Genomic DNA, 26,387 nt, shown 5'->3' on the forward strand with positions numbered 1-26,387 from the left:
GTTGCTATAAACATTAGTAAAGTACACATCAATAACATGTATATCAAATATACTTTTGTTCACTTTGCCATCCTTCTTATCCGCCAAATACTTGGGGCAGTTCCGCTTCCAGTGACCAGTCCCTTTGCAGTAGAAGCACTTAGTCTCAGGCTTAGGTCCAGACTTGGGCTTCTTCACTTGAGCAGCAACTTGCTTGCTGTTCTTCTTGAAGTTCCCCTTCTTCCCTTTGCCCTTTTCTTGAAACTAGTGGTCTTGTTAACCATCAACACTTGATGCTTTTCTTGATTTCTACCTTCTTCGATTTCAGCATCACGAAGAGCTTGGGAATCGTTTCCGTTATCCCTTGCATATTATAGTTCATCACGAAGTTCTAGCAACTTGGTGATAGTGACTAGAGAACTTTGTCAATCATTATATTATCTGGAAGATTAACTCCCATTTGATTCAAGTGATTATAGTACTCAGACAATCTGAGCACATGCTTACTGGTTGAGCTATTCTCATCCATCTTGTAGGCAAAGTAATGTCCGAGGTCTCATACCTCTCGACACGGGCATGAGTATGAATACCAATTTCAACTCTTGGAACATCTTATATGCTCCGTGGCGTTCAAAACATTTTTGAAGTCCCGGTTCTAAGCCGTAAAGCATGGTGCACTAAACTATCAAGTAGTCATCATACCGAGCTTTTGTCAAAATGTCTGTATCTGCTCCTGCAATAGTTCTGTCACCTAGCGGTGCATCAAGGACATAATTCTTCTGTGCAGCAATGAGGATAAACCTCCGATCACGGACCAAGTCCGCATCATTGCTACTATCATCTTTCAATATATTTTTCTCTAGGAACATATCAAAATAATAATAAACGGGGAGCAACTTCGCGAGCTATTGATCTACAACATAGTTATGCAAATACTATCAGGACTAAGTTCGTGATAAATTGAAGTTCAATTAATCATATTACTTAAGAACTCCCACTTAGATAGACATCCCTCTAATCATCTAAGTGATCACGTGATCCATATCAACTAAACCATGTCCGATCATCACGTGAGATGGAGTAGTTTTCAATGGTGAACATCACTATGTTGATCATATCTACTATATGATTCACGCTCGACCTTTCGGTCTCTAGTGTTCCGAGGCCATATCTGCATATGCTAGGCTCGTCAAGTTTAACCCGAGTATTCTGCGTGTGCAAAACTGGCTTGCACCCGTTGTAGATGAACGTATAGCTTATCACACCCGATCATCACGTGGTGTCTCGGCACGACGAACTTTGGCAACGGTGCATACTCAGGGAGAACACTTTTATCTTGAAATTTAGTGAGAGATCATCTTATAATGCTACCGTCAATCAAAGCAAAATAAGATGCATAAAGAATAAACATCACATGCAATCAATATAAGTGATATGATATGGCCATAATCATCTTGTGCTTGTGATCTCCATCTTCGAAAAACCATCATGATCACCATCGTCACCGGAGCGACACCTTGATCTCCATCGTAGCATCATTGTCGTCTCGCCAACTATTGCTTCTACGACTATCGCTACCGCTTAGTGATAAAGTAAAGCAATTACAGGGCGATTGCATTGCATACAATAAAACGACAACCATATGGCTCCTGCCAGTTGCCGGTAACTCGGTTACAAAACATGATCATCTCATACAATAAAATATAGCATCATGCCTTGACCATATCATATCACAACATGCCCTGCAAAAACAAGTTAGACGTCCTCTAATTCGTTGTTGCAAGTTTTACGTGGCTGCTAATGGTTGAGCAAGAACCGTTCTTACCTACGCATCAAAACCACAACGATAGTTCGTCAAGTTAGTGTTGTTTTAACCTTCTCAAGGACTGAGCGTAGCCACACTCGGTTCAACTAAAGTTGGAGAAACTGACACCCGCCATCCACCTATGTGCAAAGCACGTCGGTACAACCAGTCTCGCGTAAGCGTACGCGTAATGTCGGTCCGGGCCGCTTCATCCAACAATACCGCCGAACCAAAGTATGACATGCTGGTAAGCAGTATGACTTGTATCGCCCACAACTCACTTGTGTTCTACTCGTGCATATAACATCTACGCATAAAACCAGGCTCGGATGCCACTGTTGGGGAACGTAGTAATTTCAAAAAAAATTCTACGCACACGCAAGATCATGGTGATGCATAGCATGAGAGGGGAGAGTGTGTCCACGTACCCTCGTAGACCGAAAGCGGAAGCGTTATTAGCACAACGCGGTTGATGTAGTCGTACGTCTTCACGATCCGATCGATCAAGTACCGAACGTACGACACCTCCGAGTTCTGCACACGTTCAACTCGATGACGTCCCTCGAACTCCGATCCAGCCAAGCTTTGAGGGAGAGTTCCGTCAGCACGACGGCGTGATGACGGTGTTGATGATGCTACCGACGCAGGGCTTCGCCTAAGCACCGCTACGATATTACCGAGGTGGAATATGGTGGAGGGGGGCACCGCACACGGCTAAGAGATCAATGATCAATTGTTGTGTCTATGGGGTGCCCCCCTCCTCCGTATATAAAGGGGGAGGAGAGGGCTGGCCAAGGGGAGGAGGCGCGCCCAAGGGGGGAGTCCTACTCCCACCGGGAGTAGGACTCCTCCTTTTCCTATTTGGAGAGGGAGAGGGAAGGAAGAGGAAGGAGGGAGGAAGGAAAGGGGGCCCCCCCTCCCAATTCGGATTGTCTTGGGGGGGGGGGGCGCCCCCTCCCTTGCTCCTTTCCCCTCCTTTCCACTAAAGCCCATTAAGGCCCATATACCTCCCGGGGGGTTCCGATAACCTCCCGGTGCTCCGGTATTATCCCGATCTCACCCGGAACCATTCCGGTGTCCAAATATAGTCGTCCAATATATCGATCTTTATGTCTCAACCATTTCGAGACTCCTCGTCATGTCCGTGATCACATCCGGGACTCCGAACTACCTTCGGTACATCAAAACACATAAACTCATAATATGACCGTCATCGAACTTTAAGCGTGCGGACCCTACGGGTTCGAGAACTATGTAGACATGACCGAGACACGTCTCCGGTCAATAACCAATGGCAGAACCTGGATGTTCATATTGGCTCCCACATATTCTACGAAGATCTTATCGGTCAAACCGCATAACAACATACGCTGTTCCCTTTGTCATCGGTATGTTACTTGCCCAAGATTCGATCGTCGGTATCTCAATACCTAGTTCAATCTCGTTACCGGCAAGTCTCTTTACTCATTCTGTAATGCATCATCCCGCAACTAACTCATTAGTCACATTGCTTGCAAGGCTTATAGTGATGTGCATTACCGAGAGGGCCCAGAGATACCTCTCCGACAATCGGAGTGACAAATCCTAATCTTGATCTATGCCAGCTCAATAAGTACCATCGGAGACACCTGTAGAGCACCTTTATAATCACCATGTTACGTTGTGACGTTTGGTAGCACACAAAGTGTTCCTTCGGTATTCGGGAGTTGCATAATCTCATAGTCATAGGAACATGTATAATTCATGAAGAAAGCAATAGCAACATACTAAACGATCAAGTGCTAAGCTAACGGAATGGGTCAAGTCAATCACATCATTCTCTAATGATGTGATCCCGTTAATCAAATGACAACTCATGTCTATGGCTAGGAAACTTGACCATCTTTGATTCAACGAGCTAGTCAAGTAGAGGCATACTAGTGACACTCTGTTTGTCTACGTATTCACACATGTATTATGTTTCCGGTTAATACAAATCTAGCATGAATAATAAACATTTATCATGAAATAAGGAAAAAAATAATAACTTTATTATTGCCTCTAGGGCATATTCCTTCAACCATTCCTTTCAAGCAGCTACAACGATGCAGTGACAGCAGCACGACCGCTTCAATGATGCGACGACATGCTTTGACGGCTGTGGTGTGCTTTGATGGTTGCGATGCTAAGATGACAACCTGTCTGCCTCAATGATGTTGCAACAACGGGCGTGCTTCGAACGATCGCGGCCATGCAACGACATCGTGCTTCGACGACAACGGTGATGCTGCGCCGAAGGCCCGACAACTTCGAAGATGTTGTGACGGCGTGCTTCCCAGCCATGTCAATGTTGTGATGATGGCACAGATGGTTCGACGATGCTACGACAACAACCCGACTGCTCCAATGCTGCTGCAGTGGTATATATGCTTCGACGACGGCTGCGGCGGTATAAAGGATGGTACTCTAAACATTGTTACACCAAAGCAACGATTTAGGGGGGGGGGTGGGGGTGTTCCAAGCAACCATGACTCCATGAGCTTGCTAGTACAAAATCCAACGAACACTGACAGTCAACGCCAAGAGTATGGTATTATGGAATTCTCGTTTCGTGCTTTCTATGTGCTTTCGCTTGAGATATTTGTAACAACACATACATGTGTAGCTATGTGGCTAAGCAGTAAGCATCATGTGTGAAGTAGAAACAAAATGGAATCGTTAAACGGTCACGGGGATGAATCAGCTTCAGGCGCGCGGCTAGACGGTACCATGACCACGCCATCAAATAGGTGGATTAACTTCACGCGGGAACAAAGCGATGCTCCATGCCACATCGATCGGACGGCGACAGACGCATCAACCAAGAAATTATCGTACTCTTTTTAAAAGTTTTTCTTGTTGTATCCATGTCTATAGAAAAAGGTTGTTCGTACTATTATTAACAGAATATTTCCATTTAAAATATATTTTTAGGCAAGTTTAAAATATCAATGAATGTATTTTTTCTAGGGGATACCTGAATTTTTTTTGGAACCCTATATGGCCAGAAGGCCCACAACGAGCCCCCCGGAATGAACACACTTCTCGTTCAGTCCGACTTCCTTGATAAATAGGCTAGCCAAGCCCGAGCCGCTCCTACGGAGTCCCACCTCGCCGCCGCCAAACCCTCGCCCCTCTTCCACCGGAGCCTACCGAGCTCTCCCACTCCAGAAATTCTCCGAGCGGGAGCTCGCCCCCTCCAACGTCGCGTCCTCCTCCAGCTCCACAGGTAAGCCCTAGGCCCTCGCACAAATCTTGTGATTCCACCCATCTCCAGCTCGCATCCATGTCTCGGCCGGATTGGTTCTAGTTCGCTCCCTGTTCATGGTGTGATGTCTAGGGTTTGTCTCGCAGGGCCTGGTGTTCGCGAGATTCCCGTTGGTTCCCGCGACCCCGCGCGCAGTAATCCCTAGGCGGGCTCGTCCGCCATGTTTCCGCCCAAAGGGCCCAATCCCTACGGGCAGCAACCACCGTACGGCGGGCAGCAATCTTACGGCGGCCAAATCGTATGTCTCTAAAAAATGCGCTGATCTGGTATCTGCTTAGTTGTTATATCCAGATGTGTGGCAGGTTCTCATCTTTTATGTGCGCAAAAACCTGCGCTCTTTTGCCCTACTTTTGCTTGCAGCCTGGTAGCAGTGGATTTGGGGCCTCAGCTGCGGCAGGTGCCCGTGCCGGACAGGGTGCTGCTGGGCAGTATGGAGGGCCTTACGCGTCGGTGTATGGCACACAGCAGGTGGTTAACTAACTGCAATTCGTGAATATTTTTCAGAATTGGTTTCACTATGCAATTTGTTATGTTACCCTCCTAATGCCATCCATGCTCACTACTGTTACTGTTTAAGTTGCTCTGTGAGTTGTTGTTGATGCGGTGTATGTAGAGGGGGAATCTTTATGACAAAGGCAAATAATGAAGGTTATTAGCTGCCAGTTAGATGCCTTTGGAGTGCAAATGGTTAGTAAAACTGCGCAGCTTCATGCTCTCATAAATCTGATGTATCCACATGGACATCGGAGATAAAAGAAAGCACTAGGTTTGGCCAGTGCTGAAGAGGCTGGCCATGATTATTAGTTCTAGCTCAAATAAATTTTTCTAAAATGTTGCTGTCTGAACCCAAGTAAAACTAAGGTGTCCTCCTGGACCTGATTTTTTTTTCGTTTATCCTTTCCCTTGTCCACATGAAGAGCAATTAGTATCATGTCATCCTGGAAGTGTGCCTAAATTGTTTTGGAATGTTTATAAGGTCACTAATTCTGTTAGTCCAAAAAACCTAGGAATCGATAATGGCCCTGTGGGATAAAATGAGAACCAGATCTCTACAGATCCTGAAAGATAAGTAGCAATGATGCAGCATCTAGCTCATATGCCCCTTTTGAGTGGCTGATGCTATTGCCCGTCATAATCTATTAGTCCACACTAGAATATTGATCTGAAAGATGCCATTCTATAGCTTACCCAATGTCCAAAACATACTAGTTATGTACGTGGTATGCATCATTCTATATCCTGATAGTGTGGTTTAAGCTTCAGCTTAAAACTGCAAGAATCTGAAGGATTGCAAGTAAAGCTTGCCCTCAAGCCATCTCCTCCACCTTGCCCCTCCCCTGCATAGGTCTGTCAGATCATGCCCGGACTGTTTAGTGGTGTTAGAGACTTCTGAGGGTTTTTGCAAACTAGATATATTTCTGATTTTCCACCACAGATAGGAAACAATGGATTGATTCTGTAGCACTTATCTAAGCTACATAAGCCCAAGGTCAGCATTGTGTTGTTGCTGTTTCATTCTTTGTGCCGCGTAATTACCAGGTGATTTGATGTCTGTTTCATTTCGTAAGTTTTTCTTGTCTCCCAAATAAGAATATGGCAAAATATAATAGATCCCACCAATTATCATTTCATTTATGTGAATGCCCCTACCATACTGATTAATGCCAGGATAGAGTAGAATATGGTTTTACCAATTATCATTGCATTTATGATGATGCACTACCAAAATAACTGAGCTTGCACCAGGCATGTCATATTCGATATTTCTGAAACAAGCAATGCTAGAGCATTTCAGCATTCAGAATTTCACAAATTGGGGCCTCTTTTAGACAAGGAATGCATATTCATGTGAGTTGGCTATGTTAACTGACTTGTTGTCCTAGTAGTACCTCGAAGCAGAAAACAGATCAAGTGCTGGAATAATTTGCTGGCTTATCTGTATCACACATAGTATCACACATAGCTTATCTGTATATGAAGGAATCAAATGATTTGGGAAAATAATGATATAAACATACTCTTTTAGGTAAAGAAGCTGTTCCTGGGCTGAATTTATCTCGTGTGGCATTAAACTTATATGTACTTCCCTTCACATAATATTTGTGATTTTGTGCATTTTGTCAGATTTAACGCGTTAAGTCATTCATGTCCTTTTCTTTTGTTATTTCTCAGTTTGTATTTTTTAGGCCTTGTCTCAATGTCGATCTCAACCCTTTGTTTCAGCTGTATTGTATGTTGATTGCTTTCTTCCATGGTCAGATCTCACCTCCTTTTAGTTTCAAGTGTCACAACTGTTTCATGAGTTCTGTGCACGATATCTTAACTGAATATCTGAATAAACTTTTTGCAGGTTGGGGGAGTTGGTGGCAAAGGTCCGGATTCTTCTAGTCTTCCTAGCCTGCCACCTCATACATCTTCACTATCTCAGTCATCCAAGTTCTCGTCTGGATCTGCAGGGTCTAACTTGGCAAGACCAAACGATGACTATATGGCTGTGCGTGGATATGCACAGAAGCTAGACCAGTATGGTACTGATTACACATCAGAGAGAAGAATGTATGGTGAACACTCAGCTAATCTTGGCAGGAGGGATGGCCTTACTGATTTGGATAGAAGATACCCTGATCATATACCTGCAGCCCATCAGGTCTATAATGTGTGCTCACTTTTTTTTGGGCCCCCCCCCCTCTGAATTATTTAATTTAGCAAACTTAATCTTATGACCACTTCTTTATATCTCAGATTCATGACCGTGTGGAGCAGGTAGCGTTCTTCTTTCCCTTACAAAACTACGTTCTGCGCCATTTAATGGTGTCTGTTATAGCCTATAATTATTTCTATTCTGCTAATTTTTTCAGGGTTCAACAATGCGCCATCAGCCACTTCTGAAAGCTCAGTTGGCGCCTGTGTCTGATATGAGGTACATTAGCTCACAGCCAGGTCTTATATGTTGTTCAGGTTTTTTATCCACATGGTAGACCATAATCATTCTCAGTTTAAAAAGTGCATCAAATGAATGACTATGTGCATGTTCCAAACATCTCTTCTTAGGACTAAAATTTGTTAGTTATTTTAATGTATCTCACCGTCACTTTTGGAAAGCTAAAATTTGCGATCCTTCGTGTGTTTATCACTGCAACAAAACATAGCACATGCACTGAGTAAAGTATGCATTTCTGGCAGACAAGCCGATTACTTTGCAGGAAGGTCTGCTCCAATCCATCAAGAATCTCAGGAAATTGGTACATATGGAAGGGCTGAAGCTGAGCATCGCAACTTGTCCATTCTTGGGAATGTTCCATATGGAGGACAACAGACATCTTCATTGTTGGGAGGCGCCCCTAGGACAAACATTGATAGTCTTGGCTATGGGCAAGGATCATCAAGCAGTGGTTATGGGATGAGTCTGCCCCCTGGACGTGACTATGCCTCGGGGAAAGGCCTTCTCCATCCATCTTCAGATTCTGATTACCGTGACAACATCTTACCCCGTGCACGTCAAGGCATCTCCATGGTTGATGAACGTGCAATTGACCGGATTGGTTATCGTCGTGAGCTGGATCTAAGAGATGAGGATCGTCGAAGGGATCTGCTACTTGAAAGGGAAAAGGAGCTTGAACGGGAGCGCGAACGGGAGTTGCGAGACCTTCGAGACCGTGAAAGAGAAAGAGACCGTGAAAGAGAAAGGGAACGTGAAAGGGAAAGGGACCGTGAAAGAATAAGGGAACGCGAAAGAGAAAGGGAGCGGGAGCGTCAAAGGGAACACGAAAGAGAACGTCTTCGCGAGCGCCGCGAGAAGGAGAGGGAGCGGAACAAGAAGCATGTAGCTGATTCAAGGCGTGAGCGCACTCCACCTAGAACCCCTGGTGATCGACGACGTTCTTCTTCTGTTAGGTCTGAGAAGCCTTTGCGGCGCCTTTCACCTCGACGTGATGCTGTGCATAGGTGTCTCCATGTTCTCTATAGCTTTGTGGATGCGCTTCGTCTTTGGTGCAGCCTTTTAAACTAACACTTTCGTTTGTTGTCCTGAAGGCATCGTTCACCTATTAAAGAAATAAAGAGAGATTATTTGTGCAAGGTAAACAAACAGTTGTGTTTGTCACAGTGTTCTTGCGAAAATCAATTGATAGTATTAATTATACGTGCCTCCTTGATGCACTCTGGTCTCCAGTTTCCTTTACTGCTGTCCTTGTAAAGCCTGAGATCTTTGCGAACTTATGTGTCCACTCTCGGAACTAATATCTGAGAGATTCTGGTTCCACTTACCCATCTATCTACACCAATCCTTATTTTTGCCTTCCTAGCCACTTTCTCTTTTCTGTTACCACTTGTCTCAAGATCTCTCATTCTTTATTCTTCCAATTTGGATAACTTGGAAGACTATTCACACCTTAAGCATAGATTGCACCAGAGTGGATATGATTGAGCAATCACGGAGATGTCTTCCATCCTCCATTTTTCTCTGTCTCCTTTATATGCAAATATCATATTTAGTGTGTTCAGTTATGCAGCAGTTTTAGTCTGATGCCCAATAGGAACTCGTTGCTAATTGGGCTGTCTGGTGCAGGTTTTGCCATTTCGGTTGGTGGATGATGAGAGAGACTGTTTATCTTTGACAAAAAGATATCCTAGGTTATCAGTTATTCCAGATTTTTCTAAGGTTTGACATTCTATTCATGACTGTTGATGGTCCAGCACTCTTCTAAACGAAGAAAGAGGATCAAAACTCAACGTGAAATCATGGTACTGTAGTTTTTTTTGCCTTACTTAATTGTGATTTACTTGTTCTGTAGATTGTCTTGAACTGGGCTAAAGAAAGCCTAAATCTTTCACTGCATACACCAGTGAGGTATGTTTTTCTATTGGGACTACATAAGTAGATACATGTACTGTTCTATTGTTTTTCTTGCTAAATGTTCTTGAGCTTCCTATTAATGGCATGTTTTATACTGTGTTGCTGCCACTGCTGTAAAATAGTCTGGAGCATGCCATCTGTGAAGATGACGATAAAGCTGATGAAAGCGCACTGGTCTCTTCTGAGAACACATCAAGCATAAAGACCCCTGAAACCATTTGGAATGCAAAGGTCTTTTTATTTATAATGTTGCGTTCATTTTGAAGTATAAACTACATTAAGTTGTAGTTGATTTGAGTAGTAGCTCCCGCAATAAGTAGAGATAGTGTTTATTTGAATGAATTATGTCATTGTACATGCTATAACAATATTTGTAGAAAGCATGTGGTATAATTGTCGTGGGCATCAATACTCACGTTTGTAGAAAATTATTGCTTGCAAGTACATGAAGTGCAACCTGTGCTGCTGACCTGCACTATCTAGGGGTGTTATGGTCTTCCCCTGGATCATGCTTGCCACTTGAGCAATCTTTTGAGAAATGCTAGTCCGGTTCTAGCTTTTGGTAGGATGAATTTCCCTTGCATGAAAAATATGTCTTCATCATTCCATCACATTGTGACATGGAGACGTCTCAGAAAATAAAGTTGTGCTAGTACAATTTTATGTTGCATATGTAATATAGTTATTGCGGTGCTACGATTTATATGTCTCCATGGTAGTCCCATCGTGTGCTCACCCCCTAGCCTTTGCCTAATCTTTTTTTGTTGAAACTGGAGGAATGTTTCCATTGCATTTATGCTCATCTGATATTGTAAAAAATCACAAGAGTCTGTCTTGGGATTGACAATGGCTTGAGTTTTGCTTTTAGTGCTTTTAAGTAATCCAAAAAAGAAAAAATCAATCTCACGTTGGCCGGATATAGAGGCACTTAAGTTATGCTGTCTTTACCTTGCAAGGTAACTCCAACCATCTTGAAGTAATTTCCTTCTGTGCTTACATATATGCCCATGCGCAGGTACTTCTGATGAGCGGTATGAGCAATGGTGCCTTTGCTGACATAACATCGATGAGAAGTACTGAGGAACGAGTGGTGCACTTGAACAATATCTTAAAATTTGCTGTATTCAAGAAGGATCGTTCACTTCTTGCTATTGGAGGCCCTTGGAATGCAGCACTTGATGGTGGAGATCCATTGGCTGACTGTTCTTGCTTGATTCGAACTGCTATCAGGTATGCCTTCATCAAGTAAATGTACCATGGATGACTTGCAACTCTACTAACCCTGCTTCTTGGACAGATATGTGAAGGAGCTGGTTCAAGTCGATCTATCTAATTGTACCAGTTGGAATCGTTTCCTCGAGGTACTTGTAAATCTATCTCAGCACCTTCTAGGAACTGTATTTCTTGAATATAGTCTTCTTTAGATGGAAAACACCATCCTCCCATCATATTCATATACCTTCTATTTAATTGGTCATAACCGGATTCTCTTCTGAATCGTAGAAGCGCAAACACATATATTCCTATATGCTTTATTCCAAAACTATATAGTGCACATTTACATTATGGCTCTTTACCAATCAGTTTGCTTCTTGTTAATTTGTTTGGCATTTCTCTGCTATTTGTGCTTTAAAATCTCCCCTATCTGAAATGACAATATTCCAAAGGATATTTCTGCTAATAACCGTCAGAATATTAGAAATTATGCCTGGTAACTGGTCAGTTGCAAATGCGATATCAAACCCTACTCGTATGTGGATTATTGGCTCTTCCATAGGATAATATGAGAGCATTTACTCCAGTAATTAGTCATTTGCTTTTCATGGCATGTTATTATTGCTGAAGTCATCAGCATAATGTAATACACGCATTATACTGCAGGTCCATTACAACAGAGTTGGCAATGATGGACTCTTTAGTCACAAAGAAATTACTGTACTGTTTGTGCCAAACCTGTCGGAATGCGTACCATCTATGGATATATGGAGGAACAACTGGATTGCATACCGAAAATCAAAGATAGAAAGGGAGCAACTGATTATGAAGGAAAAGGTAAGCTTGTGGTTACTGTTATAACATACTTTGTTTTCTTCTGAAACGGCACTAATGGTTCTTGCTTCCTGTTGCATTTTAGAGCCCAGGTGATCCAAAGGAACAGAAACAAGGTTTGAAAGATCCTCATTTATCATTTCACTGCCTTTTCCTTGTCTAATGAATAAAATAATTAATCCTTGTTTATTTGTCAGCAGTTTTAGAGGAGCCAAACGAGGCTAAAAGTACGAATGATCAATTAAAGGAGGGTGATGGTGCTGCCAAGATTGAGAAAATTGATGCTGATATGGAACTGAAGGAGGGTGATGGTGCTGCCAAGATTGAGAAAATTGATGCTGAAATGGAACTGAAGGAGGGTGATGGTGCTACCAAGATTGAGAAAATTGATGCTGATATGGAAGAACAGGGCAAAGATGGAGATGTCAATCTTGCTGGTGATGGTGGGAAGAATCATGACAATGTTGGGGAGCAAGTTGAGAAGATCGTGGGGGTTGTTGAAGAGAACACTTCTGGTGATGCTTCTGTTGACCATGTCACCGAGGATAAAAAGCCCATGAGAAAGAAAATAATAAAAAAGGTTGTGAAAGTTGTTCGAAAAAAGCCAACTGCTGAAGCTCCAGTGGATAAATCGCCTCAGGTTGACAAGAATGCCGTGGCAGAAACTGCGAGCAAAACCGTCCAAAAGCACATTGAACAGAAAAGTGAGGATCTTGGGAAAGAGAAGGCGGGAGCTGGCATCGTTCAACAGCCTGAGGCTAAGAAAACTGGGAAGAAGAAGGTCATTCGAAGGATTGTTAAAAGAAAAGTTCCTGCTTCAGCGACTGAGCCAACAGCCCTTGCTGCACCTGCTGAAGCAAGTAAACAAGATGTGGATGTTCAGCCGGAGAAGATTGCTGAAGGCGTCACTGATGCTGGGAATTCACAGACTAAGCTGGAAGAAGGATTGAAAATTCCCGCTGAAGATATTTCAAACCAGAAGAAAGAAGAAGGATTGAAAACTCCTGCTGAAGATACCTCAAATCAGAAGAAAGAACAGGAGCTGGAGATAAAGGGAGACATAATGACTGATGATCAAAAGGCAAATACAGATAATGTTAACCAGCAGGAAGTTATAGAACAGAAAGATCCGAAAATTGATGAAACAAACGAAAAGAGTGACCAGAAAAAGGATGACAACGAAACAAAGGATAAAGACCAGAAGATGGACTCAAAGAAAAAGTCGCCCATTGACACCAAAGAAAAGAAGAAGTCTGATGAGCCTCCGAAACACCCAGGATTCATTCTCCAGGCCAAAAAGAGCAAAGGATATAAAGTATGGCCATCATGCTATATAGTTATCTTTTTATTTCATATAGTACTATAAACTATAATTCAAGCATGGTCTTATTGCCCACGAGATCTTATTGAATGGTTTTCATTTGCAGCTCCGTTCAACATCCCTTTCATTGGATGGCCTCCTGGACTACACCGCCAATGATACAGAGGAGTCTGTATTTGAGGTCCATTTTCTGCTCTGGCTTCTGTAATAATTTGCTAATTGTCATTACAAGAGATCACTACCTCTGCATTTTTTTCTTCAGCAAATATCTCTGTCCTGTATTTTTCGCTGCTAACCTAATTTATGAGCATAACACAAAGAAATTACTAAATTGCTTTTGTGGTGATGCTCATGGGGCTTGACATTTATGATTGATATGTTCTTCTGTTACTTTTCAGCTTTCTTTGTTTGCCGAGTCTTTCAGCGAAATGCTTCAGTACAGAATGGGTTGTGTGATCTTGTCTTTTCTTGAGGTAACTTCCTTGTGCTCTGTCTATGCTTTGTAAGCTTTGACACACGATCAGCAGTTAGTTTTTCATTCAAGTCTACTTCCATCTAACTTTGAAGTTTGGTAGCCGAGTATGCTTGCAAGAAAAATGTCCGGTAGTTTGGGCATAACTGAGAATCCGACTCCATTCTACCTATATAGTTACCAAACTTTAGGATAATTGTTCCCTGTAATGGTCCAAATTGGGACTTGGAAGTTTGTAACCTGTTAGTTCATGGTAATTTTTGTGGAGCGTACTAAAGCAAATAATTGGTTGCTTCATGAGGGAAGCAAGAGCTGCATCCAGTAGGTTTTGGTAGTGATCTGTTTTCAGTTTTCCTCATATATCTTGTTTTGTCTGCACAGAAACTTTACAGGCAGTATGTTGTGAGGAGGAATCAACGTAAGCGCCAAAGAGAGGAAGATCTAAAGAAGGAAGACACAATATCCTTGGAGAAGCGACTAAAGACAACTGATGAGAATGTAACTGGAAGTACCTCAGGTAACCCAGGTAAAAATGATGAAACAATAAAAGAGGGTGGAGAAAAGATAATTGGCGATAATTCATCAGCTTCCCATGAGCAACTGGTCAAAGAGGATGATGAGAAGATGAGTACAGATCATGCTGCCCAGGATGAAATGATGAAAGAGGGCGAGGAAAAGATTGATGCAGATCAGTCAGCAGCTGCCCATGATGAACCTAAAGCTGATGAGAAAATGGAGGAAGAAGATCCTGAATATGAAGAAGATCCCGATGAAGTAGAATATGAGGGCGACGAGGACATGGATGATGCCACTGCTGAAGAGCCGGCAGAAGCACAGGTAATGCACACATATATCCTCCGTACCCTTTTGCACCACACATAATATACACAACTGCGAAGTGGCTGTCTATTAGCTCGTGTTGCTTAAGAAACTACTCTTTGTGTTAGCGGACGATCTTTTCCTTCATAACAGCATGGATGCTTGTTGATTTGCCTGTGTTCCCTTTCATGTAAAATTCACTTAGAATTTTCCACTAGTTTTCAAATAATGTATTTCCAAAATATGGAATTTTAGCTTTCTACATGTGGAGCATTTCCAATTAGTTCCAACAGAATTGAAGGGTAGTGGGAAGCTGCAAGCACCAACTCATCAAAGCTTGTTGTGGAGTGGAGTAGTGTTAGCTCACTTGTCAAGGCTAATTGCTTTAGTTTTATGTCTGGATTATGTTTGAGAGCTTACACCACTATAAATATAGAAATACAGATATTGAGATTTCTCTAGTGAAAGTAATACGTAGGAATCACTGATATGGGGACGCGGGCACTGGGATGATGGGACACGCGACATGGATATGGCATTTTTCATAAACAGCCTTATAGGGATATGGCGAGTTTATATAAATAATTCAAAAAATACGGCAGTAAGGGTAAAATTTATATTTTCAAGATGTGAGATCAAAGTACTTCCTGTTTGTTTTCTCTCTACTGCCTTTTCAACGATAGAAAATTCAAGTTAAACAAAGAATAAAGGTAGAGCTACTCGCTTACTATGGTGGATGAGTACATGCTAGCAGCCGAGCAAACAAAGAATAAAGAGAACAAAAAGTGGAGAAAACATAGAAGGAATGTGTGCTTGTAGGTGCTGTGAAACTAGTTATGAGTACACTGTGCTTACCTGTGTCACTTCATTAACCTCTGCTGCAGAATGAGGATAACTCAAATGAAAGAGAAACCAAGCCAGAAGAGGTAACCGCAGAAGATGATGGAAAGAGGACAACGGAGAATCTTAAATTGGAAAAAACAGAAGAGGACAAGCAGTCTGTAGCAGAGAAAGGAGATTTGAAAGAAGTTGAAGAGAAATCTGTTGGTAAGGAGGGAAAGATATCTGGATCACAGAAAGGAGATTCAGCGAAACATGATGTGGTTGATAAGGACCTGTTGCAGGTACATTGTGCTGCCTCGTATAAGAGATTAGGAGTTGCATTAAACGTTAAAACTCTGTCTATTACATGGATCCCAGTTTATTGCTAACATATGTTCTTTTCCCTCTTTAGGCTTTTAGGTACTTCGACCAAAACAGAGTTGGTTATATAAAGGTAGTGTAATAAGCGATACCGTTGTTCTTTTGAAAGCAATTCGTCATTTGGATACGTGAAGGCATTATTCTTATTATTTTTACAAATGCAGGTGGATGATTTAAGGTGCATCCTTCACAACTTGGGGAAATTTTTATCCAACAGGGATGTGAAGGTCAGTCTCTTGACTCTGTTCGTTGGATTCCATGCCATCTTTTGTAATCATATCTTCTGGAACTTGATACTTATTTGTTCCAATCTGGTCTTGAAATTTCACCCACTTATTAATTCCATCCACCTCTTGCTGAAATGCTCCTTTGATTCAAATGAATTCTATAGGATTTTTGGAGGATTTGGATCCTTAGGTCCTTTGATTCACAGTATTGGAATCCTTAGGAATTTTAAAGAAATAAAAGTGTATATACGATTTATAGTAGTTCTGTTCTCAGCTCAATATGGATACCTTTTAACTTCTGGTTAGCTTGATAGAATACGTCTACATCCTAGATTGGTTATAGTTAGCTATTAACGATTAGCGAGTGCACAATGGAAAAAAATATGGTGTATCTGTCAATTGGATATACTTGCACTTTTGGGGGTGGTGAGCTGCAACATGCATACGTCGTGTGGGTTTTACATCATGCAGAACACTAATAACGGTTCTTGTTTTGATGAAATACGGCTGTCTTTTGGATGTTTTTTCCGGCATCTAACGCTGGCATGTTGTTCACTGTCTGCAGGACATGGTTCAAATTGCTCTTGCCGAGAGCAATTCTTCAAGGGATGGTCGCATTATCTATACAAAGCTTGTCAAGAAAGCTGACCTCTGATCTGGACCTGGTTTTGGCCCTAGCAGCTCGTTGAGTTATGGAACTTGTTTGTTGGAGATTCTTGGCAGTGAATCGATGATCAATGCAAAGTCAGCTGAATAGTGTACTTCTATGTAGCTGGGAGCTAGTTTTCATTTCTTTGAATGAATATTTGTTAATGAACTTAACAAAAATTGATATCGTTTGTATGTTGACCTACTAGAAAATTTTCATTAGATTTTTTTTCCACACAGCAAACATAATGGCCTAATAATAATAACATTTGCTGGTGTTGTATTTTCGAATTTCTTGTGGCGCCACACAATCAATCCTGTGTCAACTATGCCAGGTTGGGAAAACATGAGAATATGACTAGCTAGTGTAGTAACAAAAAAACAACCTCTGTACGCTAATATAAGATGTTTTCGTCGTTCAGTCTGTAGTTCAAATTTAACTGCAAAAATGTCTTACAATAGTTTACAGAGGGAGTAAATAATTAAATGTCGTGGACATTGCTTGATATGCAAGAGTTCCAATGCAAGGGTCATAAGCAAAAAAACCCGTAGTTGAGAGCAAGAAAATAGTGGCCAGTGTACCCCATGCAACAATAATTCGAGGCTTCATTGAGAAGTCCACTTGATTTCATTAGCGATGCCGCGACAGCGGAGGCCCTGTGAATGTTCGCATGTTAGTAAGTAATACTCTTATCTTAATCCCTCAAACAAAATACTCTTATTTTTTTAATAAAAAATACTCTTATCTTAATTCTTAGTTACTACTACCTCAATCTCAAGACATTTTTGCAAGGTGTTTCAGCATGCACAAAGTCTTATATTGTGGGATGGAGGTAGTATTTAGAGCATCTCCACTCGCGCCCTCCCCCTCCCCCTCCCTCCGACGAGATTTTTTACGTCAGCGCCGAAAAAATCCCCCAGTCGGCCCCCCAGGACGTTGAGTTCCGCCGGTTCGGCCCCTTTTTTTGGCTCGGCGATCTCAGGCTGAACCAATGCACTGGGGGCGCTTGGGGGCTCCGGCGGAAGGAAAAACGGCGCATGGGCCACCATTGCCAGGCGAAAACGATTTTTCCATGTCCAGATTCGCCCCTTGCGCGCACTACCCCTTCCGCCACCGTGCCGATCCCTGCGACGCCCACCTGCCCACCGCCGCTAGGAAGGCCATTTCCCCGCCGGAAAGAGGGTTCACCACGACATCCTCCATCCCGCTCCTGGGCGAGCTTTCCGGCGCTCCGGCCACGCAGGCAGGGATACAGGCGGTTGCGCGCGTACCACGCTCGTTAGGTGTTCGGCGGTTTGTCTGCTCGGCCATGGACTCGGACGACGAGGAGGCGTTCGCGGCGCTGCTGGAGGAGGAAGCCGAGGCCGACGCCCTAGACGAAGAGCACCTCATGGTCCTCACCGCTCTGGCCGGCCTGTTCGCGAGCAATGCAAAGCCGCGGCGAGGTAGCTCGGCGCCGAGCTGCCAGAAGAGCAAGCAGAGGCATCGTTTGGAGGGCTATTGCTTGCTCTACGCCGACTACTTCGCCGACGCTTCACTGCACGATGAGAAAGTATCTCGACGCCGTTATTGGATGAGCCGAAAGCTCTTCCTCGGGATTGTGAATTCCATCCAGGAGTTCGACAGCTACTTCAAGTGCAAGAAGGATTGCACCGACACACTTGGATTCACCTCACTCTAGAAGTGCACGACAACTATGAGGATGCTTTCATATGGAGCTCCCGATGATATACTGGAAGACTATGCACGCATGGCCGAGTCCACCACCATTGAGTGTTTGTACAAGTTCTGCAGGGCAGTGGTGGCAGTGTTTGGACCACAATACTTGCGATCACCCAATGCTGAAGACACTGCTGTTGGGAATCGTAGCATAATTTAAAATTTTCCTACGCTCACCAAGATGCATCTATGGAGTCTACTAGCAACGAGGGGAAAGGAGTGCATCTACATACCCTTGTAGATCGCGAGCGGAAGCGTTCCAATGAACGTGGATGACGGAGTCGTACTCGCCGTGATCCAAATCACCGATGACCGAGTGCCGAACGGACGGCACCTCCGCGTTCAACACACGTACGGTGCAGCGACGTCTCCTCCTTCTTGATCCAGCAAGGGGAAAGGAGAGGTTGATGGAGATCCAACAGCACGACGGCGTGGTGGTGGATGTAGCGGGTCTCTGGCAGGGCTTCGCCGAGCTTCTGCGAGAGAGAGAGAGAGAGAGGTGTTGCAGGGGAGGAGGGAGGCGCCCAAGGCTGTGTGTTGCTGCCCTCCCTCCCCCCCTTTATATAGGCCCCCTGGGGGGGCGCCGGCCCAAGAGATGGGATCTCAAGGGGGGGGGGCGGCGGCCAAAGGGGGGAAGGGGTTGCCTTGCCCCCCAAGGCAAGGGGGAACTCCCCCCTAGGGTTCCCAACCCTAGGCGCATGGGGGGGGGCCCAAGGGGGGCGCCCCAGCCCACTAAGGGCTGGTTCCCTTCCACTTTCAGCCCACGGGGCCCTCCGGGATAGGTGGCCCCACCCGGTGGACCCCCGGGACCCTTCCGGTGGTCCCGGTACAATACCGGTAACCCCCGAAACTTTCCCGGTGGCCGAAACTGGACTTCCTATATATAATTCTTCACCTCCGGACCATTCCGGAACCTCTCGTGACGTCCGGGATCTCATCCGGGACTCCGAACAACTTTCGGGTTTCCGCATACATATATCTCTACAACCCTAGCGTCACCGAACCTTAAGTGTGTAGACCCTACGGGTTCGGGAGACATGCAGACATGACCGAGACGCCTCTCCGGTCAATAACCAACAGCGGGATCTGGATACCCATGTTGGCTCCCACATGTTCCACGATGATCTCATCGGATGAACCACGGTGTCGAGGATTCAATCAATCCCGTATGCAATTCCCTTTGTCAATCGGTATGTTACTTGCCCGAGATTCGATCGTCGGTATCCCAATACCTTGTTCAATCTCGTTACCGGCAAGTCTCTTTACTCGTACCGCAATGCATGATCCCGTGACTAACGCCTTAGTCACATTGAGCTCATTATGATGATGCATTACCGAGTGGGCCCAGAGATACCTCTCCGTCACACGGAGTGACAAATCCCAGTCTCGATCCGTGCCAACCCAACAGACACTTTCGGAGATACCCGTAGTGCACCTTTATAGTCACCCAGTTACGTTGTGACGTTTGGCACACCCAAAGCACTCCTACGGTATCCGGGAGTTGCACGATCTCATGGTCTAAGGAAAAGATACTTGACATTGGAAAAGCTCTAGCAAACGAAACTACACGATCTTTTATGCTATGCTTAGGATTGGGTCTTGTCCATCACATCATTCTCCTAATGATGTGATCCCGTTATCAATGACATCCAATGTCCATAGTCAGGAAACCATGACTATCTGTTGATCAACGAGCTAGTCAACTAGAGGCTTACTAGGGACACGTTGTGGTCTATGTATTCACACATGTATTACGATTTCCGGACAATACAATTATAGCATGAACAATAGACAATTATCATGAACAAAGAAATATAATAATAACCATTTATTATTGCCTCTAGGGCATATTTCCAACAGTCTCCCACTTGCACTAGAGTCAATAATCTAGTTACATTGTGATGAATCGAACACCCATTGCGTCCTGGTGTTGATCATGTTTTGCCCTAGGGAGAGGTTTAGTCAACGGATCTGCTACATTCAGGTCCGTATGTACTTTACAAATATCTATGTCTCCATTTTGAACACTTTCACGAATGGAGTTGAAGCGACGCTTGATATGCCTGGTCTTCCTGTGAAACCTGGGCTCCTTCGCAAGGGCAATAGCTCCAGTGTTGTCACAGAAGAGAGTCATCGGGCCCGACGCATTGGGAATCACCCCTAGGTCGGTAATGAACTCCTTCATCCAGACTGCTTCCTGTGCTGCCTCCGAGGCTGCCATGTACTCCGCTTCACATGTAGATCCCGCCACGACGCTTTGCTTGCAACTGCACCAGCTTACTGCTCCTCCATTCAAAATATACACGTATCCGGTTTGTGACTTCGAGTCATCCAGATCTGTGTCGAAGCTAGCGTCGACGTAACCCTTTACGACGAGCTCTTCGTCACCTCCATAAACGAGAAACATATCCTTAGTCCTCTTCAGGTACTTCAGGATATTCTTGACCGCTGTCCAGTGTTCCATGCCGGGATTACTTTGGTACCTTCCTACCAAACTTACGGCAAGGTTTACATCAGGTCTGGTACACAGCATGGCATACATAATAGACCCTATGGCCGAGGCATAGGGGATGACACTCATCTTTTCTATATCTTCTGCCGTGGTCGGGCATTGAGCCGTGCTCAATTGCACACCTTGCAATACAGGCAAGAACCCCTTCTTGGACTGATCCATATTGAACTTCTTCAATATCTTGTCAAGGTATGTACTCTGTGAAAGACCAATGAGGCGTCTTGATCTATCTCTATAGATCTTGATGCCTAATATATAAGCAGCTTCTCCAAGGTCCTTCATTGAAAAACACTTATTCAAATAGGCCTTTATACTTTCCAAGAATTCTATATCATTTCCCATCAATAGTATGTCATCCACATATAATATGAGAAATGCTACAGAGCTCCCACTCACTTTCTTGTAAACACAGGCTTCTCCATAAGTCTGTGTAAACCCAAACGCTTTGATCATCTCATCAAAGCGAATGTTCCAACTCCGAGATGCTTGCACCAGCCCATAGATTGAGCGCTGGAGCTTGCATACTTTGTTAGCATTCTTAGGATCGACAAAACCTTCCGGCTGCATCATATACAACTCTTCCTTAAGGAAGCCGTTAAGGAATGCCGTTTTGACGTCCATCTGCCATATCTCATAATCATAGTATGCGGCAATTGCTAACATGATTCGGACGGACTTCAGCTTCGCTACGGGTGAGAAAGTCTCATCGTAGTCAACCCCTTGAACTTGTCGATAACCCTTAGCGACAAGTCGAGCTTTGTAGATGGTCACATTACCATCCGCGTCCGTCTTCTTCTTAAAGATCCATTTGTTTTCTATGGCTCGCCGATCATCGGGCAAGTCAGTCAAAGTCCATACTTCGTTTTCATACATGGATCCTATCTCGGATTTCATGGCTTCTAGCCATTTGTCGGAATCCGGGCCCGCCATCGCTTCTTCATAGTTCGAAGGTTCACCGTTGTCTAACAACATGATTTCCAGGACAGGGTTGCCGTACCACTCTGGTGCGGAACGTGTCCTTGTGGACCTACGAAGTTCAGTAACTTGATCCGAAGCTTCATGATCATCATCATTAACTTCCTCCCCAGTCGGTGTAGGCACCACAGGAACATTTTCCCGCGCTGCGCTACTTTCCGGTTCGGAAGGGGTGACTATCACCTCATCAAGTTCCACTTTCCTCCCACTCAATTCTTTCGAGAGAAACTCCTTCTCCAGAAAGGACCCGTTCTTGGCAACGAAGATCTTGCCTTCGGATCTGAGGTAGAAGGTATACCCAATAGTTTCCTTAGGGTATCCTATGAAGACGCATTTTTCCGATTTGGGTTCGAGCTTTTCAGGTTGAAGTTTCTTGACATAAGCATCGCATCCCCAAACTTTTAGAAACGACAGCTTAGGTTTCTTCCCAAACCATAATTCATACGGTGTCGTCTCAACGGATTTCGACGGAGCCCTATTTAAAGTGAATGCGGCAGTCTCTAAAGCATAGCCCCAAAATGAGAGCGGTAAATCGGTAAGAGACATCATAGATCGCACCATATCCAATAGAGTGCGATTACGACGTTCGGACACACCATTTCTCTGAGGTGTTCCAGGCGGCGTGAGTTGTGAAACTATTCCACATTTCCTTAAGTGTGCACCAAACTCGTGACTTAAATATTCTCCACCACGATCTGATCGTAAGAATTTTATTTTCCTGTCACGTTGATTCTCAACTTCACTCTGAAATTCCTTGAACTTTTCAAAGGTTTCAGACTTGTGTTTCATTAGGTAGACATACCCATATCTACTTAAATCATCAGTGAGAGTGAGAACATAACGATATCCTCCGCGAGCCTCAACACTCATTGGACCGCACACATCGGTATGTATGATTTCCAATAAGTTGGTTGCTCGCTCCATTGTTCCGGAGAACGGAGTCTTGGTCATCTTACCCATGAGGCATGGTTCGCACGTGTCAAATGATTCGTAATCAAGAGACTCCAAAAGTCCATCTGCATGGAGCTTCTTCATGCGCTTGACACCAATGTGACCAAGGCGGCAGTGCCACAAGTATGTGGGACTATCGTTATCAACTTTACATCTTTTGGTATTCACACTATGAACATGTGTAACATCACGTTCGAGATTCATCAAAAATAAACCATTGACCAGCGGGGCATGACCATAAAACATATCTCTCAAATAAATAGAACAACCATTATTCTCGGATTTAAATGAGTAGCCATCTCGAATTAAACGAGATCCAGATACAATGTTCATGCTCAAAGCTGGCACTAAATAACAATTATTGAGGTTTAAAACTAATCCCGTGGGTAGATGCAGAGGTAGCGTGCCGACGGCGATCACATCGACCTTGGAACCATTCCCGACGCGCATCGTCACCTCGTCCTTCGCCAGTCTCCGTTTATTCCGTAGTTCCTGTTTTGAGTTACAAATATGAGCAACCGCACCGGTATCAAATACCCAGGAGCTACTACGAGTACTGGTAAGGTACACATCAATTACATGTATATCACATATACCTTTGGTGTTGCCGGCCTTCTTCTTGTCCGCTAAGTATTTGGGGCAGTTCCGCTTCCAGTGACCACTTCCCTTGCAATAAAAGCACTCAGTCTCGGGCTTGGGTCCATTCTTTGACTTCTTCCCAGTAACTGGTTTACCGGGCGCGGCAACTCCCTTGCCGTCCTTCTTGAAGTTCTTCTTACCCTTGCCCTTCTTGAACTTAGTGGTTTTATTCACCATCAACACTTGATGTTCTTTTCTGATCTCCCCTTCCGCTGATTTCAGCATTGAATATACCTCGGGAATGGTCTTTTCCATCCCCTGCATATTGTAGTTCATCACAAAGCTCTTGTAGCTTGGTGGAAGCGACTGGAGGATTCTGTCAATGACCGCGTCATCCGGGAGATTAACTCCCAGCTGAGACAAGCGGTTGTGCAACCCAGACATTCTGAGTATGTGCTCACTAACAGAACTGTTCTCCTCCATTTTACAGCTGAAGAACTTGTCGGAGACATCATATCTCTCGACCCGGGCATGAGCTTGAAAAACCAATTTCAGCTCCTCGAACATCTCATATGCTCCATGTTTCTCAAAACGCTTTTGGAGACCCGGTTCTAAGCTGTAAAGCATGCCGCACTGAACGAGGGAGTAATCATCAGCACGTGATTGCCAAGCGTTCATAACGTCTTGGTTCTCTGGGATTGGTGCTTCACCTAGCGGTGCTTCTAAGACATAATCTTTCTTGGCTACTATGAGGATGAGCCTCAGGTTCCGGACCCAGTCCGTATAGTTGCTGCCATCATCTTTCAGCTTGGTTTTCTCTAGGAACGCGTTGAAATTGAGGACAACGTTGGCCATTTGATCTACAAGACATAGTGTAAAGATTTTAGACTAAGTTCATGATAATTAAGTTCATCTAATCAAATTATTTAATGAACTCCCACTCAGATAGACATCCCTCTAGTCATCTAAGTGAAACATGATCCGAGTTTAACTAGGCCGTGTCCGATCATCACGTGAGACGGACTAGTCAAGATCGGTGAACATCTCCATGTTGATCGTATCTTCTATACGACTCATGCTCGACCTTTCGGTCCTCCGTGTTCCGAGGCCATGTCTGTACATGCTAGGCTCGTCAAGTCAACCTAAGTGTATTGCGTGTGTTCCGAGGCCATGTCTGTACATGCTAGGCTCGTCAACACCCGTTGTATTCGAACGTTAGAATCTATCACACCCGATCATCACGTGGTGCTTCGAAACAACGAACCTTCGCAACGGTGCACAGTTAGGGTGAACACTTTCTTGAAATTATTATAAGGGATCATCTTACTTACTACCGTCGTTCTAAGCAAATAAGATGCAAAAACATGATAAACATCACATGCAATCAAATAGTGACATGATATGGCCAATATCATTATGCTCCTTTGATCTCCATCTTCGGGGCACCATGATCATCTTCGTCACCGGCATGACACCATGATCTCCATCATCATGATCTCCATCATTGTGTCTTCATGAAGTCGTCACGCCAACGATTACTTCTACTTCTATGGCTAACGCGTTTAGCAACAAAGTAAAGTAATTTACATGGCGTTATTCAATGACACGCAGGTCATGCAAAATAATAAAGACAACTCCTATGGCTCCTGCCGGTTGTCATACTCATCGACATGCAAGTCGTGATTCCTATTACAAGAATATGATCAATCTCATACATCACATATATCATTCATCACATCTTCTGGCCATATCACATCACATAGCACTTGCTGCAAAAACAAGTTAGACGTCCTCTAATTGTTGTTGCAAGTTTTTACGTGGTTTGTAGGTTTCTAGCAAGAACGTTTCTTACCTACGTATGACCACAACGTGATTTGCCAATTTCTATTTACCCTTCATAAGGACCCTTTTCATCGAATCCGTTCCGACTAAAGTAGGAGAGACAGACACCCGCTAGCCACCTTATGCAACTAGTGCATGTCAGTCGGTGGAACCTGTCTCACGTAAGCGTACGTGTAAGGTCGGTCCGGGCCGCTTCATCCTACAATGCCGCCGAAACAAGAAACGACTAGTAGCGGCAAGAAGAATTGGCAAACTCAACGCCCACAACTGCTTTGTGTTCTACTCGTGCATAGTAACTACGCATAGGCCTGGCTCATGATGCCACTGTTGGGAATCGTAGCATAATTTAAAATTTTCCTACGCTCACCAAGATGCATCTATGGAGTCTACTAGCAACGAGGGGAAAGGAGTGCATCTACATACCCTTGTAGATCGCGAGCGGAAGCGTTCCAATGAACGTGGATGACGGAGTCGTACTCGCCGTGATCCAAATCACCGATGACCGAGTGCCGAACGGACGGCACCTCCGCGTTCAACACACGTACGGTGCAGCGACGTCTCCTCCTTCTTGATCCAGCAAGGGGAAGGAGAGGTTGATGGAGATCCAACAGCACGACGGCGTGGTGGTGGATGTAGCGGGTCTCCGGCAGGGCTTCGCCGAGCTTCTGCGAGAGAGAGAGAGAGGTGTTGCAGGGGAGGAGGGAGGCGCCCAAGGCTGTGTGTTGCTGCCCTCCCTCCCCCCTTTATATAGGCCCCCTGGGGGGCGCCGGCCCAAGAGATGGGATCTCAAGGGGGGGGGCGGCGGCCAAAGGGGGGAAGGGGTTGCCTTGCCCCCCAAGGCAAGGGGGAACTCCCCCCCTAGGGTTCCCAACCCTAGGCGCATGGGGGGAGGCCCAAGGGGGGCGCCCCAGCCCACTAAGGGCTGGTTCCCTTCCACTTTCAGCCCACGGGGCCCTCCGGGATAGGTGGCCCCACCCGGTGGACCCCCGGGACCCTTCCGGTGGTCCCGGTACAATACCGGTAACCCCCGAAACTTTCCCGGTGGCCGAAACTGGACTTCCTATATATAATTCTTCACCTCCGGACCATTCCGGAACCTCTCGTGACGTCCGGGATCTCATCCGGGACTCCGAACAACTTTCGGG

General features: G+C 44.6%; 1 protein-coding gene across 5 annotated transcripts; it reads left to right on the top strand.

Moving 5' to 3' along the window:
* The first annotated feature begins 4,823 nt into the window (after window positions 1–4,823).
* Window positions 4,824–16,954, top strand: LOC123164126 (protein SHORT ROOT IN SALT MEDIUM 1). Of its 5 annotated transcripts, none has more exons than XM_044581550.1 (24): window positions 4,824–5,030; window positions 5,156–5,307; window positions 5,430–5,537; window positions 7,420–7,441; window positions 7,526–7,716; window positions 7,812–7,832; window positions 7,928–7,989; window positions 8,253–9,014; window positions 9,102–9,147; window positions 9,637–9,729; window positions 9,863–9,918; window positions 10,047–10,155; window positions 10,940–11,154; window positions 11,222–11,285; window positions 11,806–11,976; window positions 12,059–12,089; window positions 12,171–13,288; window positions 13,401–13,475; window positions 13,693–13,767; window positions 14,148–14,603; window positions 15,470–15,709; window positions 15,820–15,861; window positions 15,953–16,015; window positions 16,581–16,954. In XM_044581550.1, the coding sequence occupies exons 2-24, from the start codon at window positions 5,230–5,232 to the stop codon at window positions 16,668–16,670; spliced, it is 4,188 nt and encodes a 1,395-aa protein (XP_044437485.1). In that variant the 5' UTR covers window positions 4,824–5,030; window positions 5,156–5,229; the 3' UTR covers window positions 16,671–16,954. The 5 variants fall into 5 exon arrangements, with proteins under 5 accessions (XP_044437485.1, XP_044437486.1, XP_044437483.1 ...); XM_044581551.1 differs by having other exon boundaries at window positions 12,174–13,288; XM_044581548.1 differs by having other exon boundaries at window positions 7,420–7,716.
* The last annotated feature ends 9,433 nt before the right edge of the window (window positions 16,955–26,387 follow it).

The sequence above is a fragment of the Triticum aestivum genome, chromosome 7D (assembly GCF_018294505.1).
Source record: "Triticum aestivum cultivar Chinese Spring chromosome 7D, IWGSC CS RefSeq v2.1, whole genome shotgun sequence".
NCBI lineage: Eukaryota > Viridiplantae > Streptophyta > Magnoliopsida > Poales > Poaceae > Triticum > Triticum aestivum.

What these genes read in the sequence shown, in the direction of transcription:
- LOC123164126 (XM_044581548.1), top strand. Translation starts at nt 5,230, where the DNA reads ATGTTTCCGCCCAAAGGGCCCAATCCCTACGGGCAGCAACCACCGTAC. An exon ending in CGACGTGATGCTGTGCATAG is followed by an intron (nt 9,015 to 9,101) that starts GTGTCTCCATGT and finishes GTTGTCCTGAAG; the next exon opens with GCATCGTTCACCTATTAAAG. An exon ending in AAACCATTTGGAATGCAAAG is followed by an intron (nt 10,156 to 10,939) that starts GTCTTTTTATTT and finishes GCCCATGCGCAG; the next exon opens with GTACTTCTGATGAGCGGTAT.